Below are 15,223 nucleotides of genomic sequence, written 5' to 3'. Positions count from 1 at the left end.
ATAGCAAAACGTATAAAGTTAACATCTTCACCCTCAAAACAAAAAGTCACAAACGGATCCGTGCTTTTAGTATCGCGTGTGTCCACCATTTGCAGGAATCACGGCAAGACACCTCACTCTCATAGATACAATGTAGTTACGAATATCACGCTGCAATGATATTTGCTCAAACAGTTGTAATGTCACGCAAGAGTTCGACCAGAGTTTGCCGTTGTGGCAAGTCCCTGACCCTCCTCTTAAGTAAGTCTCACACATGTTCTATGGGGTTAAGGTCAGGACTTTTCGCTGGCCATTGCAGAATTCTTATGTTGTTTTGTGTGAGCATATCTTTAGTACCCCGAGCAGTATGGCAAGGAGCGTTATCCTGGGCTAAAACCATTCCCCGATTGGCACGGATGTGCAGAACAAGTACGGGCTAGATAATGTCATCCTGGTACTTTCGTCCATTGAAATTCCCTTGAATATGGACTATTGGAGTCTTGGTTTGCAAAGAAACCCCTGCCCACACAATAACCGATCCTCCCCTAAAACGATCGATCTCTATAAGACAATTTGCGCAATACCGCTCTCCCCGTCGACGAAAGATGTGTGTTCGGCCGTCGGCACCATAGAGTCTGATCCGAAACTAATCGACAAACAACACGTTTGCCCGGTCAGCCCTGGTAAATCTTACGTGACGCCTTGCCCATTCTAACCTTGCTTGTCGGTATCTAGGGTTGAAAACTGGAACCTTCCGTCGACGACGGGATCGCAAACCGAGGCGATTACGGATGGTCTGAGTGATGACATAAGGGTTGTGTGTACCTACGGTCTGCTTCGCTGACTCGGTTGCAGGTGTGAATCGGTTGCGTAAGAGGGACAGAACAATGTACCTGTCTTGGTGATGCGTTCTTACTCAACCCCCCCCCCCCTCCCCACGACCCCCCGAGGACGGCGTGGTTCATTAGCAACACTTCGGGTTCGTTGAAATTTCGTTCATAACTGATGGATGCTTGTATGATGCCTATTGAAGACTCTTGTATCCTGAAATAGTTTTAAAGAAACGTGTTAAAACCATACAAAAACAAGAAAAGTTGTGTAATTTTAAAAAATCGATTACAAAAAGATTATTTAATTACAACGTACCTGTCTGGCTGGCATGACGGTTGCGAGCATTCTGACGGCTCTATCACGTTCTTAGATAGACATTCTGCCCATGTTTAATGTTTTTACTTTAGTGCATGAACAAAGGAGTCGACTGAATATTTTGTGCCAATTTCCATGGTTTACACGTGATTTTCGAGCCAAAATTTTAAAAGCGAACTATTCGTTCCGCTTGGGCTCCCGCGACAGTTGACACGAGTTTTACCTGTATAAATTGTAAGACCTTGTTTAAATAAAGTTTTGCCATGTTTTATTAGATCTATACAGTAATTGCTAAGAAATCGCATTTAATAAGGTGTCGGTTTGTAAGTTTTGTTCAGTGTATTCTTTAAAGAAGTAAAGGCGATAAGTATTTGCTTTTTCTATACATATTATGTATTCGTATTGACTACCGACCATTGCATTCATGGCATTCGATGGATCTTAATATTGCAGGCAGTGTAGTAGATGACTGTAAAGAAAATAGAACATAGAAAAAGTGGAAAACCACAGGTCGCACATCACGAAATAAACGAAACAGTTGCAGGCTCGGTTTGATTGAGCCTGTTCATGGACGGTAGTGGAAATGCAAGCTACACTCCACGCCCTCTAACCCTGGGTTGAGCAGAACTCAACATTTACACATGTTATAAGTACTGAGATACCCGCAGATGTCTTAATGTTTCCAATTACGTAAGGTCAGGAACAGATCCAAAATTACCACCCCTAATTACATCCAAGTTCGACTGTGGGTACCCACCGCCTGAAAATTTGTTTACAAATTCTGTATGTTGATTTTGATGCTGAATAAATGTTATCTTGACTCAATGAAACTTCTCCGTCGTTTATATGACTGAAAAATTGTTGAAAAAGACGTTAAACCCGAACACACACACACACACACACACACACACACACACACACACACACACACACATACATGTAAACGCAACCAGTCGGGGATGTAAGCTATAAACCTACCAACTGGGAACTTCTTTATTACTGTAGCTACAGTTATCATATTTCTATCAACTCTTATTCTTATGATCTTAAAATTATCCGAGGCTTTAGATTAAAGCTATCTTCAATTGTTAAGCAATGAGATTTTTCACATTCAGAGCGGGGAATTTTGTGTTTAAACCAACTGAGGTGAGTGTGTAACAAACCGGGTGTTTGTGTATAGACGAAATGTGGAATTGTGTGTTTCAACAAAACGGGGAGTTAGTGTAAAGACTAAATGAGGTACAAGTGTATAACTAACCGGGTACGTGTGTAAAGTTGAAACGAGGAACTAGCTATTAAAATGGTGAAATCGGAAGCTCCTGTTACATATCATATATATGAGAAAAGACAACCGAGGGACTTAATTTGATTTGATGGATTTTACGCCTTTTTAAACACTATTTCAGTAATGTCAGGTGGGCAGTTTACCCAACAATCGTTCCTGGAAAGATCAAGTACTAGTACTCAAGCTGTCATCTTTCTTACATAAAGAGACCTGGTCGGTAGCAAGGATTGAACCCATGCTCCTTAATCAGTGAATACTTACGAGTGATTTTAAGTCAGCGATTCTAACCACCCGAAAACAGAGGCGGTGAGACAATAGAGAAAAATCTATATTCTGTATGTAGGTACATGTAGCACGTCAATCCTTCGACATTCAATCAAAAATTGTCTATGTCAAATGTTTACATTACAATAACTGTTTATGACAAGACATAGAACAATCGAAGAACAAACCAGACTCATGATGCAGAGACATAATAAAGCACAAAACAGTATCTGGTTTTATCAGTTGTGTGCTTAAATTACTTTCCATTGCCTACAGCAACTTTTGAACTTCGATATTATAAGATTCTTTCACTGGTTGTAGGTGCAGATAGGACTATCCGGCCTCAAGGGTAACTGCTTAGGCGGTAACGAGGCTCTCTGCCGAGTTACCGCCTAAACAGTTACCCGAGAGCCGGATATTTCCATCTGCACCTATAACCAGAAGTAGAATCTTTTTCTTGCAAGCCGGTTTCAAGAAATAATAATAAAAATAAAATCAATTGAACAGCTTTCTTTTTTAGAACTATTTCTTATGGCAGTGTATTTAAACAAAGCGAATTTCTAAGCCCGATTTCTGAGGATTTTTATGGGGAGGGGTTACTAAAGTTTATTAACGTAAAATAAAAAGCTTTATAGGAGCTCATGCAAACTTGTAGGACTTTTATTGTGCGAGCGTAGCGTGCAAGAAAAAATGCATTGTTTTACCCAAACAAAAGACAAATTGCCTTTGCGAGCATAGCGAGCGAGAAAAAATGCATATTTATATTTTCACCCAGAACAAATGATGAATTACCTATGCAAGCGTAGCGAGCGAGAAAAAATGCCTCAATCACTGGATCCGCCCTTGAATCTGTGCTAAGCAGACAATTAATTTTTCCTTCAATTCTAATCGTTCAAAAGACAGAATTAACAGTCAAACATATAAGTGTGGTTCCTTTAAAAACATTCGGATTAACGAAATCATGCATACAGCAAAAACACAGACAATTTATTTGGATAATCTCCTAATCGGCGTAATATTCAGTATATTTTTCAGTTGTTGTGTTCCTACATTTAAACTGTGTATTATTATATATACATTGTATACATTATCATGATTTAAACTATAGTACCGTTTGCTATTTAATAATGATCAGTTTTAAAAAGATAAGGCATTACAAAAATGACGTTCCCAGAGCAGGATATCAACTCATGACTCAGGCTTGAGACGAAAACAATAGTAGTAGGTAATTAATTTGAATAAGATAGAACTGAGGCAAACACATGACTCTAAATCAGGAAGAATGACAGAAACAAAGCATTTATTTTTATTTGCGCTTTTCTCTCCGATAACAGGTTAACGAAAACTTGATTTTCTTAGAAAAAAGATTTTTGCGCTTATTTAAATGCAAAGCAAAATTTTAGGTTCGATATGCGGAAAAAGGAAATAAAAATCGGGGAATCTTAATTCAAACTCCGCAATGACTCGCAGTCCCTGACTTTTGCATGAAAATCGTTATTTCTTGCCCGGGAAAATAGCAATCAATATTAAAAAAAGACTTAAACAAAGTTTACAGCATTTCCAGTCATAGTTATTTTGTTTCCAAACTATTTTCCCATATAAAGGTTTTGTTTTTACCCTTTTTTTAGAAAACCAGGCTTCAGTATAACGTTGACTTTACATAGTTAATCTTTCAAAATTTGTGAAGGTCGTGTGTTCGAATCCCACACTCGGAAAGTCTTTTTCCCGATTTTGTGAGGATTTGTCCTTTAGAAACTGGACGTGATTTAATTGCAAAAAAAACTATCTGGAGCTTCGATCATGAAAATGTATATAAAGTAAAACATTACAAAGGTAGGAGAATGAAAACTGAAGCAACAGCTGAATTTACCGCAAAGTTTATCAGTACTCTTTCAAAACAAAGTACATGCAGAAACGGAATGCTCGTGTAAAAATCGTTCTGATCAAGGAAGATTAAAATGAAATCAGTCATAGTTATATTAAATTCATGATTTTGTTGTTTTAATCAAAACATTTATATCGTAAGTATTTTTATGATTATTATTATATATTAAATATTTGTTATTATTATTATTATATATTTGTGTTTCCCTCAATGCTATTAATACCAGTAAATCATACGTATGCCACTGTCAAAACTAAAGATAAATATACTTGCACCCATAATAAATACTGCGTTAATGTATCACCGAATAGGGAAATGTCTTATTTTGTGTCGGTCAGTTACATGAGTGAAGTATGAAATAACCATATATGTAACAACGAATAATATCGTTACGTATTTAAAGGCTTTATATTCAATAAAATCCTTCAATCGCAATAAAATTTCTCTGTTTTCAAGTTTCAATCAAACGATTAATACATGTATAATAAGTTGTGAATTCATACGATGCGTTACATATTGTATTTTCTAATACCTCGGGAACTCATCTGTAGAATACTGTGATTGTTTCTATTTCATCAGCACTGTCAGTTCAATCATCAATAATTTTCGTTCTTTATTTCCCCAAAATACCACATAAAATGCTACCGCAATAAACGCACGGTGTGATATATCACTGAATAAACAAAACTGATAAGCAGGTGAGTGAGGTCGTTCCCACCCTGTCCAACAAACAAAATTTCTCAAAACGTTGTTTTGATCAATTTGAACTTCTACGGACCTGAAGTTGAAGAAAATATCATGCAGATGTAATTGTATGTCATACTCATATATATTGTAGAATGATAGGAATGTCAGTGACAGAAAAAAACTCCTTTTGGTTAATGAGCATATGCATTGTAAAAAATACCATTGGTATGTCAGTAACGCACTGAGATTTTGAGCTTTCAAACTTTACACATCAATGTTGTTGTTTTTTGTGTAACAACTTAATAACTTTTATAATGCTAAAAGCGACAGTTTATAAAGATCAGACGCTTATTAAAATATAGCAAATTCATGATATAAGTTTTAAAATAATGTGCTTCAGGTTGCAGAATCTGGGCACGATTTTTCTGTAGGATATATCTGTTCGTTATGCGAACATCAAATTTTATTTTATTTATTTTTTTTTTTTTTTGCATGAGAATTATTTTGCTGTGATTCCCATGTGTTTAATTGATGTCTCACGGTTTCTATATTTTTTGCCAAATGATCCTAAACCCGTGCAGCCGCAGCATTATCATTTTATTTGAACCGTCGTAAACTACAATTATTTCGGACATGTACAACACACTTTATAGCCTATGCTTTGTTGAAACATTTTTCTATCATGAATTTCTAGACTTGGCGATCGCTAAACAAAAATCGCGCAAAAATAGCATGAAATTCCCGTGTTAAGGTAAATGCAAGAGTTAGCTATGATCTAGGCTTTAGAATTTCCAAGTGTTTAAACAGTTTTAAGAATGTATTCGAGTCAGATCCTCGTGTCATTTTCTTTGATGTGTAGTAGATAAAATCAATCAGATAATGTACTAATGTCATGATTAATGTGTTCTCTAAATTTGACAAATACTTAATAAAATAAAACTGTATTAAACTATTTCGGCTTTGTAGTATTTACTACTCTTCAACACACGTAGATAATTGCGTAACAAGTTGACAGCTGCTTATACATGTATAAACATCGTAGGAGGTAATGACATAACAAATGCTGTTTCAAATGCAGCAAAGGTTTTTGAGAGGTATTAGTATCTTTTTTACTTTTGGGACATTTTTACATCATAGATTTCAACACATTGCGATTGCTGAACATAATCAGCGGGAAAATAGCATGAAAATCCTGTGTTAAGGTAATTGCATAAGTTAGCTACTGTATGATATAGGTTTTATTATTTTCACGTGTTCTTAATCAGTATTTAAACGTACTGGAGTCAGATCCTCGTATGCATTTCTTTGATGTGTAGTAAATAATATCAATAAGTTAATGTACAAATGTTGTTGTTCCTTTTTTTTTTACAAATAACGAAACTGTATTAAAATTCTCTGGCTTTGCTGTATTAATTACTGTTGAATTTACATAGGTATTTGCATTATGAGCTGAATATATGAACATCTTTGGAGGTAATACTACATTTATTTTTTTTTCAAATGCAGCATGGTTATTCAAAAGGAATTAGTACATTTGTATATTTCAGCACCGCGCCTGAAGTTGAAAGTTTGTTAAATGCGATGAATATATATAGAATGTATATTTTGAGTAGTGTTCCTGTGTATTATAATATTCTCAGTTTAACATTATTTGTATTGTCAAATCAAGTCATTAACTTAGCAATAAAAGCGCATAACACAATAAGCCGGAAAAGATATGCGGTAACATAAATATATAATACTGTCTTGTGAACGTAAAAAGATATTTAATTGGTAATTGATGAATTAATCAACATAACCTTTTCACTCATAAGCTAATAATGACGAAAGCATTATGTTAAAAGTGAACATAATTTAAACCTTTGTGTGTATGTACTACGAGTTGTATACAGGTAAACTGGGGAACTGCAGTAAATGGCGAAAGATACACACCGTTGTAAAATTCTGATTGTGTGTGAGATATGTGTATGACCAGAACCGGCGTACCGGGGAATAAATTTCTATCGCTCAGAATCAGCTCAAATTTCGAGATATGACTAATTTGAAGGTCAGGAATAACGTGGTATTGTTAAAATGAACTGGGGAATTCTCCGGTTCGAGGCGTATCCCCAGTACGTTGGTGTGTATTCATACGAAATTACCCAGTTGGCAGCGTTTACAAACTCACACACACACACACACACACACACACACACACACAATGAAACTTCAAAACTTTTTTATTTTTTCCTGACAAAAATGATACAGATATATCAAGTCGATTAACTTGTTCTTTTCCAAAATACTTCAATATCGATGCATCCCTGATTGATTATACCAAAGTCCGTTTCCCAAATGTCCCATAAGAGCATATACACCGCACTCGCGAATGTACTTAAAGTTTAAACATTCTGGAAGCTTTACCGTATAAGTTTAAGTAGCATCCTGTGACAGTTTAGATCAGTTTAGTTTCGAATATATTCTTTAAAAATCGGGGGGAAAGTAATCATATGTTACAGTATATAAATCCTGAAATATACATTCATTATATTATTTTATTTTTTGGAAGCGGGGAAAAAAGATATATATGAATCCTTATATATACGTTCATCATATTATTTTAGTTTTTGAAATCGGGGAAAAAAAGAGATCTATATGAATCCTGATATGTTCTTTTGTCATATACCTATAAAAAGTAAAACCTTTGAAAATAATACCCTTAATTTTGTTGATCACCATAAGCATCTAGGAATAACTCTCAGTCAAGATGGTAAATGACATGTACATGTCAATAACATTGTGACGTCTGCGTCAAATGTCCTCAGATCTATGCGTCAGTTACAAACTTAAACGTACTACACTTAATCAGATTTATTTGTCTTACTTAAGACCCCTAATAGAATATGCGTCAATTGTCTGAGACAGCTGTACAACAATACGAAAAAGACTGGATAAAATTCAATAAGAAGCTGCTAAGCTAGTAACAGTTCTCACGTGTTCCGTATCAATTGAAAGGTTATTAAATGAAATCAGCCGAGTGTCACTTTCAGACCGCAGAAAAATACAAAAAATAATATTAATTTATAAGTACAAGCACGGTCTATTGCCTGAAATTTTAAATGATCTATTCCCCAATTCAGTTGGAGAGACTACCCCGTATAACTTAAGAAAGGACACTTATTTTGTAACTCTGTCTAGACGCACAGAAATGTACTACAGATCTATTATTCCATCTCTTGCGCTATGGAATGAACTTGAGAATAATATTCACGATTCACCAACTCTGTCGTCATTTAAATCATATCTAAAAAACTGTTTAAACCACTCCAGGTTCCAAATTGTTTCTTACACGGCGATAGATTTTTTACAATTTATCATGCCAGAATTAGAATGTGTAGCACTTTTGTCGAATCACTTAAGAGAAGATCCCAACTGCAAGCAAGTGTGGCAACTGAATAGAAGATTTTTAAATAAAAATTCATCATGTTAAATATTTACATGCTTCGGAAATCTGAAAACGATCAGGGCGGAGAACTTAATGTTTGTATAACAATAAACGATCTTACTAATTGGCTGACACAACTCTTCTTGTATTGAATAATGGACAAAGACATATGCATGAAAATAATGATATAATATCCTGCAGCAATCGGATAAAAACAATAGGCACAGCTGCTTGACAGTGTCCAAGTTTGTCACTGCACTTTATCTGCTAAATATGTATAAACTAACACGCGTCTCCAAATGAAAACCAGTAAATCGTGTACTAAACCGTTAAAAACATACAGCAAAATCTATTAGATATAAAAACAATTTGCTTGACAGCGTCAAAAACGGTCATTGCGTTATTTGTGATGAAGTTTACAATAACCTGCTCCCGAACGTCGCCGCTTAATTTTTATCCTGCGCCAAACGGCCTTTTTCGTGTATATGGTGTATTTCAAGCTAAAAAACCTCCACTAAAACACCGATTTATATATTTGGAAGATGATTTGGAAGGATGACAGGGAAAAGATTGATATATATATATATAGTGCATAATAATATTGGCTTTGTTTCGCAATATTTTCAAAGAAATGTGGTTATAAACTTTAAAATTGCCGGAATTGGCTTAAAGTTTTGAAATGGCATCTTTTCTGGATTTTAAATCGTCTTTGGAAACTTCATTTACTACGCAATAATGCTAGTGAGGTGATTTTACTGGTTATTTGTTTTATAGACCAAAATGATATAAAGTTTTCAAATCAATGTATCGATCCTGCGCCGAACATAGCATCCTGCGCCGAACATATCCGGTTACCTAGTGTGATGTTGACGAAATGGGGAGGACAGTTTATAATGTTTGCATAACTTAAAGTCCAACCCATTTGCTGTTTTTTTGTTGTTGTTGTTGTTGTTGTTTTTTTTCATTTTATTATATAATTAGTTTTTTGAATGATATGTATATATTATGTCGAAAGGAGAATATGCAGTAAAATATAATTAAACTAAATATAAATTATGTTAAAAATACAGCTTGTAATTTATAAGTGAATACGTACTGGCAGAAAATTTTCCGTATTGTACCTTTTGTATTGCACAATGCAGGATCATTCAATTGCATCGATTGATTTATATTTCAGATGTTTTGGATTAATTAAATGTAAACGCAGGTTACAATTACTGATTTAGACCTAAGTAAAGTCATTTACTCTGCGCAGATTTTACATCAAATTTTTGTTTCGTTACTAGTCCCCAATGATAACGTGATTCCCGCCGAAACGCGAGTTCGAGTCCATTTTATGATAACTAATAGAATAACAATTCATAAAGCCTGCACATTACTTGACAAGACAATATTAGTATTTCTTTCATTTTATCTATGCAGTTAGTAAACCGCAACATAGCTCAGTCGGGTAAAATGCAAATAACAATTGGGTATAAGCAAATCGTTTTCTGAGCTCGAATCCTCGTGAGTTTTTTTTTCAGATTTCTTTTTGTTATTCGTTTTCATTTTTGTTCCTGTTTTCGTTTCTTTTTTTGATGGTTTGTATTTGCATACATGTCTTAATATAACATAATATTATGTTCATTATTCGCTTAAGGGCATGCATTTAAATAATATCATCTTTGATATGATGCTTAACCTTTCTCATCTGCCATATCGGCTTTAGATATTTCTCTGTCGTGTTGAATCTAAAACTTTATGCAAAAATGAAATAATAATTAAATGTCGATGCTGAATTTCGAACCCACATGGCAAAAGATCTGTTTAACATGGAGAATATGCTTTACCTCTGAGCTAATTTGTAATTGGTAATAAAACTAGAAATATTTAGATTTTATTATGTTAGAAAAATGTTGAATTCCCTATGTTCCATTTTAATCCATCTATAGTCATGTTTGTAAACATCAAGTTATCGTTGGGGCATAGTATGTATTACAATGTACAATACCTACATCGCCTCACAGGGAAAAAATGGTATAAGGCTTTATACCGCCGTATGAACACATCTGCGGATGTCTCTAAATTGTTTTTTGTACTTTTAGCATGTGTAAATGTTGAGTTCTGCTCAACCCGGGGCTAGAGGGCGTGGACGGTAGCATGCATTTCCACTACCGTCCATGAACAGGCTCAATCAAACCGAGCCTGCAACATTTTCGTTTTTGTTGTGTTGAGCGACCTGTGGAGTTTCCACTTTTTTCTATTTTATACCAATAAAAGAAATTGTTCTTTGTTTCATATAAAATTCAGCTACTTTAGATAAATTTTGATACTGTTTTTATATTTTCTCTCCGTCGTAGACCTATTTTACACAAGATATCCATACAGTTGCTTCAAGGAAACGAAAAAAGCGGGTGTTGAATAGTATGCAGTGAAATGTACAGGTACCCTAATATTGCCGCATTTCAGAAAGCGGTCCGCAGAATAAACACCCTACTGGCGTTATGTAAACAAGTCGAAAACATGCGAAGCGTCTTATTTTATGCATAATACATTCCACGAGTGAAATAATGTCCATTTGACACACGGTTTAGGCACAAATGCGCTAAAAATGGGGAAAACCCGATCTATTCATTAGTGATCTTTTCCGACTACTACACCATGGAAACACATTTTTGACCGAATTACTGCTATATAACCATAACCTATGATAACAACATCACTGCCATGTTCCCCACATAATGGAATGATCTATGTTTGGGCCAAACTGAATCAAAGCTGATGGCAGTTGTTTCAAAGCAGTTTCAAAAGAAACATTAGAATGTAATTAAGGAAAACGCTTTTGATTGACGCTATCTGAAAAAATGGTTTGTATTCTAAACCCTTACTTCTGCGAGTAAGCTTCATGTTACTGAAACGTCAGCCTATCAAAACAAATAAATCTCTACTTAATTTAAAGCTGATCGAGTAGAGTTGATGTCTCATAATATTACTAAACAATGTTGATCAAGGATGGATTCATAGGGCATACAGCCTTCCGATCATTACTTTTCATCTGTAGAATTGTCAGATACTGTCTTACTTTGTCGCCTGGCTGATGGTTTTACTAGATGATAATTGCTTTATGATAAGAGTTATAGTACATCACCAAAGCTATCGAAATATTTGATTTTTTTCTCTCTTTTTCTGTCAGCTAATGGAACAATAACATATATGGCCTGGACTTTTCTGGCTCCTCTGGCCAGTCCAGGTAAGGCTAGAAATTAGAGAATGTCCACAACAATAACGTACGGTTTACATTATGTTTGCGGAGGAATTTATAGTTACCTGAAATACAGCATTACAATTATTGCCAGCAGAAGTGAAACTAACGACATGAAATATCCAGTGTTGTACATCTTGCGGAATGCATCTTGATGTCTCTGTAGAAATAAAATGACACAACAGGCTAAAATATTTTAAATTAGACAATATTAAACAGGTTTCGTCGAAATTACTTTTGCTGGCTGTATTACAATGCTAAGTGCCTTCTGATTATTTTACTGCACCAAGAACATAAAATTATGTATTTACAATTACATATACAGTACATCGTTAGGTAAGTGTTAACTAAAACATACCGTTACGTGATTGACAGCATATCATTACGTGATACTGTAACTTGATCAACAAGTATTATATTGAAATGACTATTGTAATGTGATCGGCAACCGTAAGATGAATCGCAAAATAAGATACTGTGGCCGACAGCATACCGCTATGCGACCGACAACATTATACTTTTTGAGCGACAGCAAACCTTTTTGTCAAAGATAACTTATTATTCCTATGACCATCAATCAATCAGTCAGTCAGTCAATCAATATTGTAACCAGTAAACCATTTGGTCTATGACAACTTACAATTTGTGATTAACAAAATAAAACTATTAGACCGGCAAAAAACCGTTAGGTCAATGACGGCTTAACATTATGTGACCGGCAGCAAAGCATTAGGTCAATGACGACTTAACATTATGCGACCGGCAGCAAAGCGTTAGGTCAATGGCATCATACTAAGTCTATCATATGTGGTCGGCATCACACTGGTATAGGATTGACTCCAATTTGTTGTGCCAATGACAGGATAAAGTTACGTTAATGAAGAAATATCGTTCAATTATTGACAACATAACGACTGAAAGCCTACATGTAACATACCGTAACGAGAGAAACAACACCTTTACTTTTCGGCGCATCGTCTGGATGATTTTCTGTGGTTATACACTGTGAGAAATTTGTCCAACCTGTATCATCTAAGCTTTTGTTTGTTCTTGGATCAAGCCAAGTACCATTAGGCAGACACTCTCTGAAGGCAAACTCTAGAAAGAAAAGTCAGAACATTTATTTATTTATTTGGGTTTTACGGCGCACCAACACAGTATAGGTTATATAGCACCAAACAGAACTACAAATTTTGGTTTCACATCTCATTTACATCGAAATAAAAACATGAGGTATGGAATTCTATACCTGCTGGCATCACAGAGTTACAGCAAAACCATGTGTTAAGACCCTATAAGTCGCCTCTTACGATCATGCAGGGGTAAGACAGTGGTTCCAATTCTTTTCATATATAGATACATTAGTCCCAGAACCACATGGGGCAAAAAAGTCAGAACAAGTTATTCTACTCAGAGTATTGCATGTCATTGATGCTTCACCTATCTATAAATAACATATATAATTTCGAAAGACATAACGTATGTTGTGCTGAACAGCGTTAAAGAAAACGCAGTTTTGTCCCTAATTTGTATTGATTTCATTGGCTAGAATTTTTTGAAATTGGTGGGACACTTATAGTTATCTATTTCTGACCGTAGATATCATTGCAACATATGTTTTGTTTTGTTCACATATCGTCTTTTGCTCGAAAGAACACTTATTACACAGACACGTTCTGTAACAAAGCCCAGCTTAAGTTTTACAAAAAGACTGATATACTTGTACCTACTTTAAATTTGTATAGGAAACAAGTTCTCAACAAAACGACAACTATGGTATTTTACGATGACAGAACACGTAATGACCTACTTAATCCGTTTTATCAGTAATGCACAAAACAATAACCAGAACAGTACTAAATTAACAAGTAACGGCAACAACCGCTGAACTATAAATGTATTTATTCTTAAAACTATTTCACTCTATTTGTAAAACAAAGAAACAGCCAGAATGCTTTACCGTGTGTCTTGAATTTGTTAATGTAAAAAGGGCATTGTTGACTTGCTACCGTTCCTGCTTTAGCCTCAGGCCAGCACATGATATTATCCCAGATCCTTGGGCAATATATGCCATCTGAAAAAAAAACACATATTCAAAAGTGATTATACTAACACAATGTTATTACTTTTACTCGAGATTTCTGCGTTTCCGTTTATCAGTGGATACATTCATGATACAGTAACAGATGTTTTGCAACACATTAAGCGTAAGGAATCGTGCTATCTATGTTATTGTAGGAAAAATATATATAAAAATATCATTAAAAAGACTGTTATGTCTTAATACCAAAACATGATTAAACTTTTAATTTTAATTATAGTATTATTATTATTGTATTGATATCAATATGCTAGAACTTAAGCTGGGTTAATATAAAGATGTCCTTGCACTACAACGTACAGAGAACCTACTACATTACAAGCTGCATTTGTGTTATAAGTCTTAACATCAAGATTAAATGACGGGTGAAATAGGGACAAATTTAGGGAACATTATGTACTAATCCTAGGCTGGACTATGTGGCCGAATGTCTAGCATCGTATTTACTGTATAACGTACTATCCCAATCATACTGTATTACTTATTATCCCAGTCATACTGCATTACTTATTATCCCAGTCATACTATCCTTTTTGGTTCAAGGTCAGACAACCTTGGAGAATTTCCCAAATTACATTCTAATAAACTTCATTTTTTTTTATTCTTTTCGAACGATATTTTGTGGCCGGTCGTTATAAATTTTGTTTTCACTTATCAATTTCTTACGTAACTCAATTTTGTTCCTCAGTATTCCCTTGTACAACTTTCTTCTGCCCATCCCAAAATTACACTTTGTCAACTAGAAACTAAACTGTTCTTCCTCTGTAGTAACACTCCCTTTTCTTGATATTCCCTATTATCACAACCCTTTGAACGTATATTTTCAATTCCCCTTCCTGATTCATTTCAAATGTCTGTAAGAAAACATTTCGTAATATTATAACTCGCTATTTATCTGATTGCTCTCCTTATTGATTTTATTTTCTATCGAAGTATACTTTGCATTAAATGTATTTAGGGACAGTATTTTCATATTATGTAGATTTTTTAATTGTTATCAATAAAATTATATTTTTTGCCGGATGATACTACATATTGCACTCAATTTTAGAAAAATGCTGCATAAATGGGCCACAACTTATCGTTACGTTTACTGCATTTACAATTTTGGCACTGTGCCAGGTTTAACGTAGTTTTTATCAATTGTTTATATTTATATCTTTTCAAATGACATTCTTTTTAAAAGAGGGAATAGCTTTTGGAGATTATTT

At 34.7% G+C, this 15,223-nt stretch overlaps 1 protein-coding gene across 1 annotated transcript in view; it reads right to left on the bottom strand.

Annotated features, from left to right (window-relative positions):
• The window catches only part of LOC123531568 (parathyroid hormone 2 receptor-like), a 227,006-nt gene that overhangs the window by 159,829 nt on the left and 51,954 nt on the right, over positions 1–15,223 (bottom strand). Inside the window, exons 3-5 of the mRNA XM_053518018.1 lie at positions 13,872–13,985; positions 12,849–13,009; positions 11,977–12,071 (exon numbers count right to left, since the gene is read on the bottom strand). Coding sequence (XP_053373993.1) covers positions 11,977–12,071; positions 12,849–13,009; positions 13,872–13,985 — 370 coding nt within the window. The remainder of the gene's footprint in view (positions 1–11,976; positions 12,072–12,848; positions 13,010–13,871; positions 13,986–15,223) is intronic.

This window comes from Mercenaria mercenaria, chromosome 11, assembly GCF_021730395.1.
Source record: "Mercenaria mercenaria strain notata chromosome 11, MADL_Memer_1, whole genome shotgun sequence".
NCBI lineage: Eukaryota > Metazoa > Mollusca > Bivalvia > Venerida > Veneridae > Mercenaria > Mercenaria mercenaria.
The sequence above is the reverse complement of the archived record's forward strand: the minus strand, read 5'-3'. Positions and strand labels throughout refer to the sequence as shown.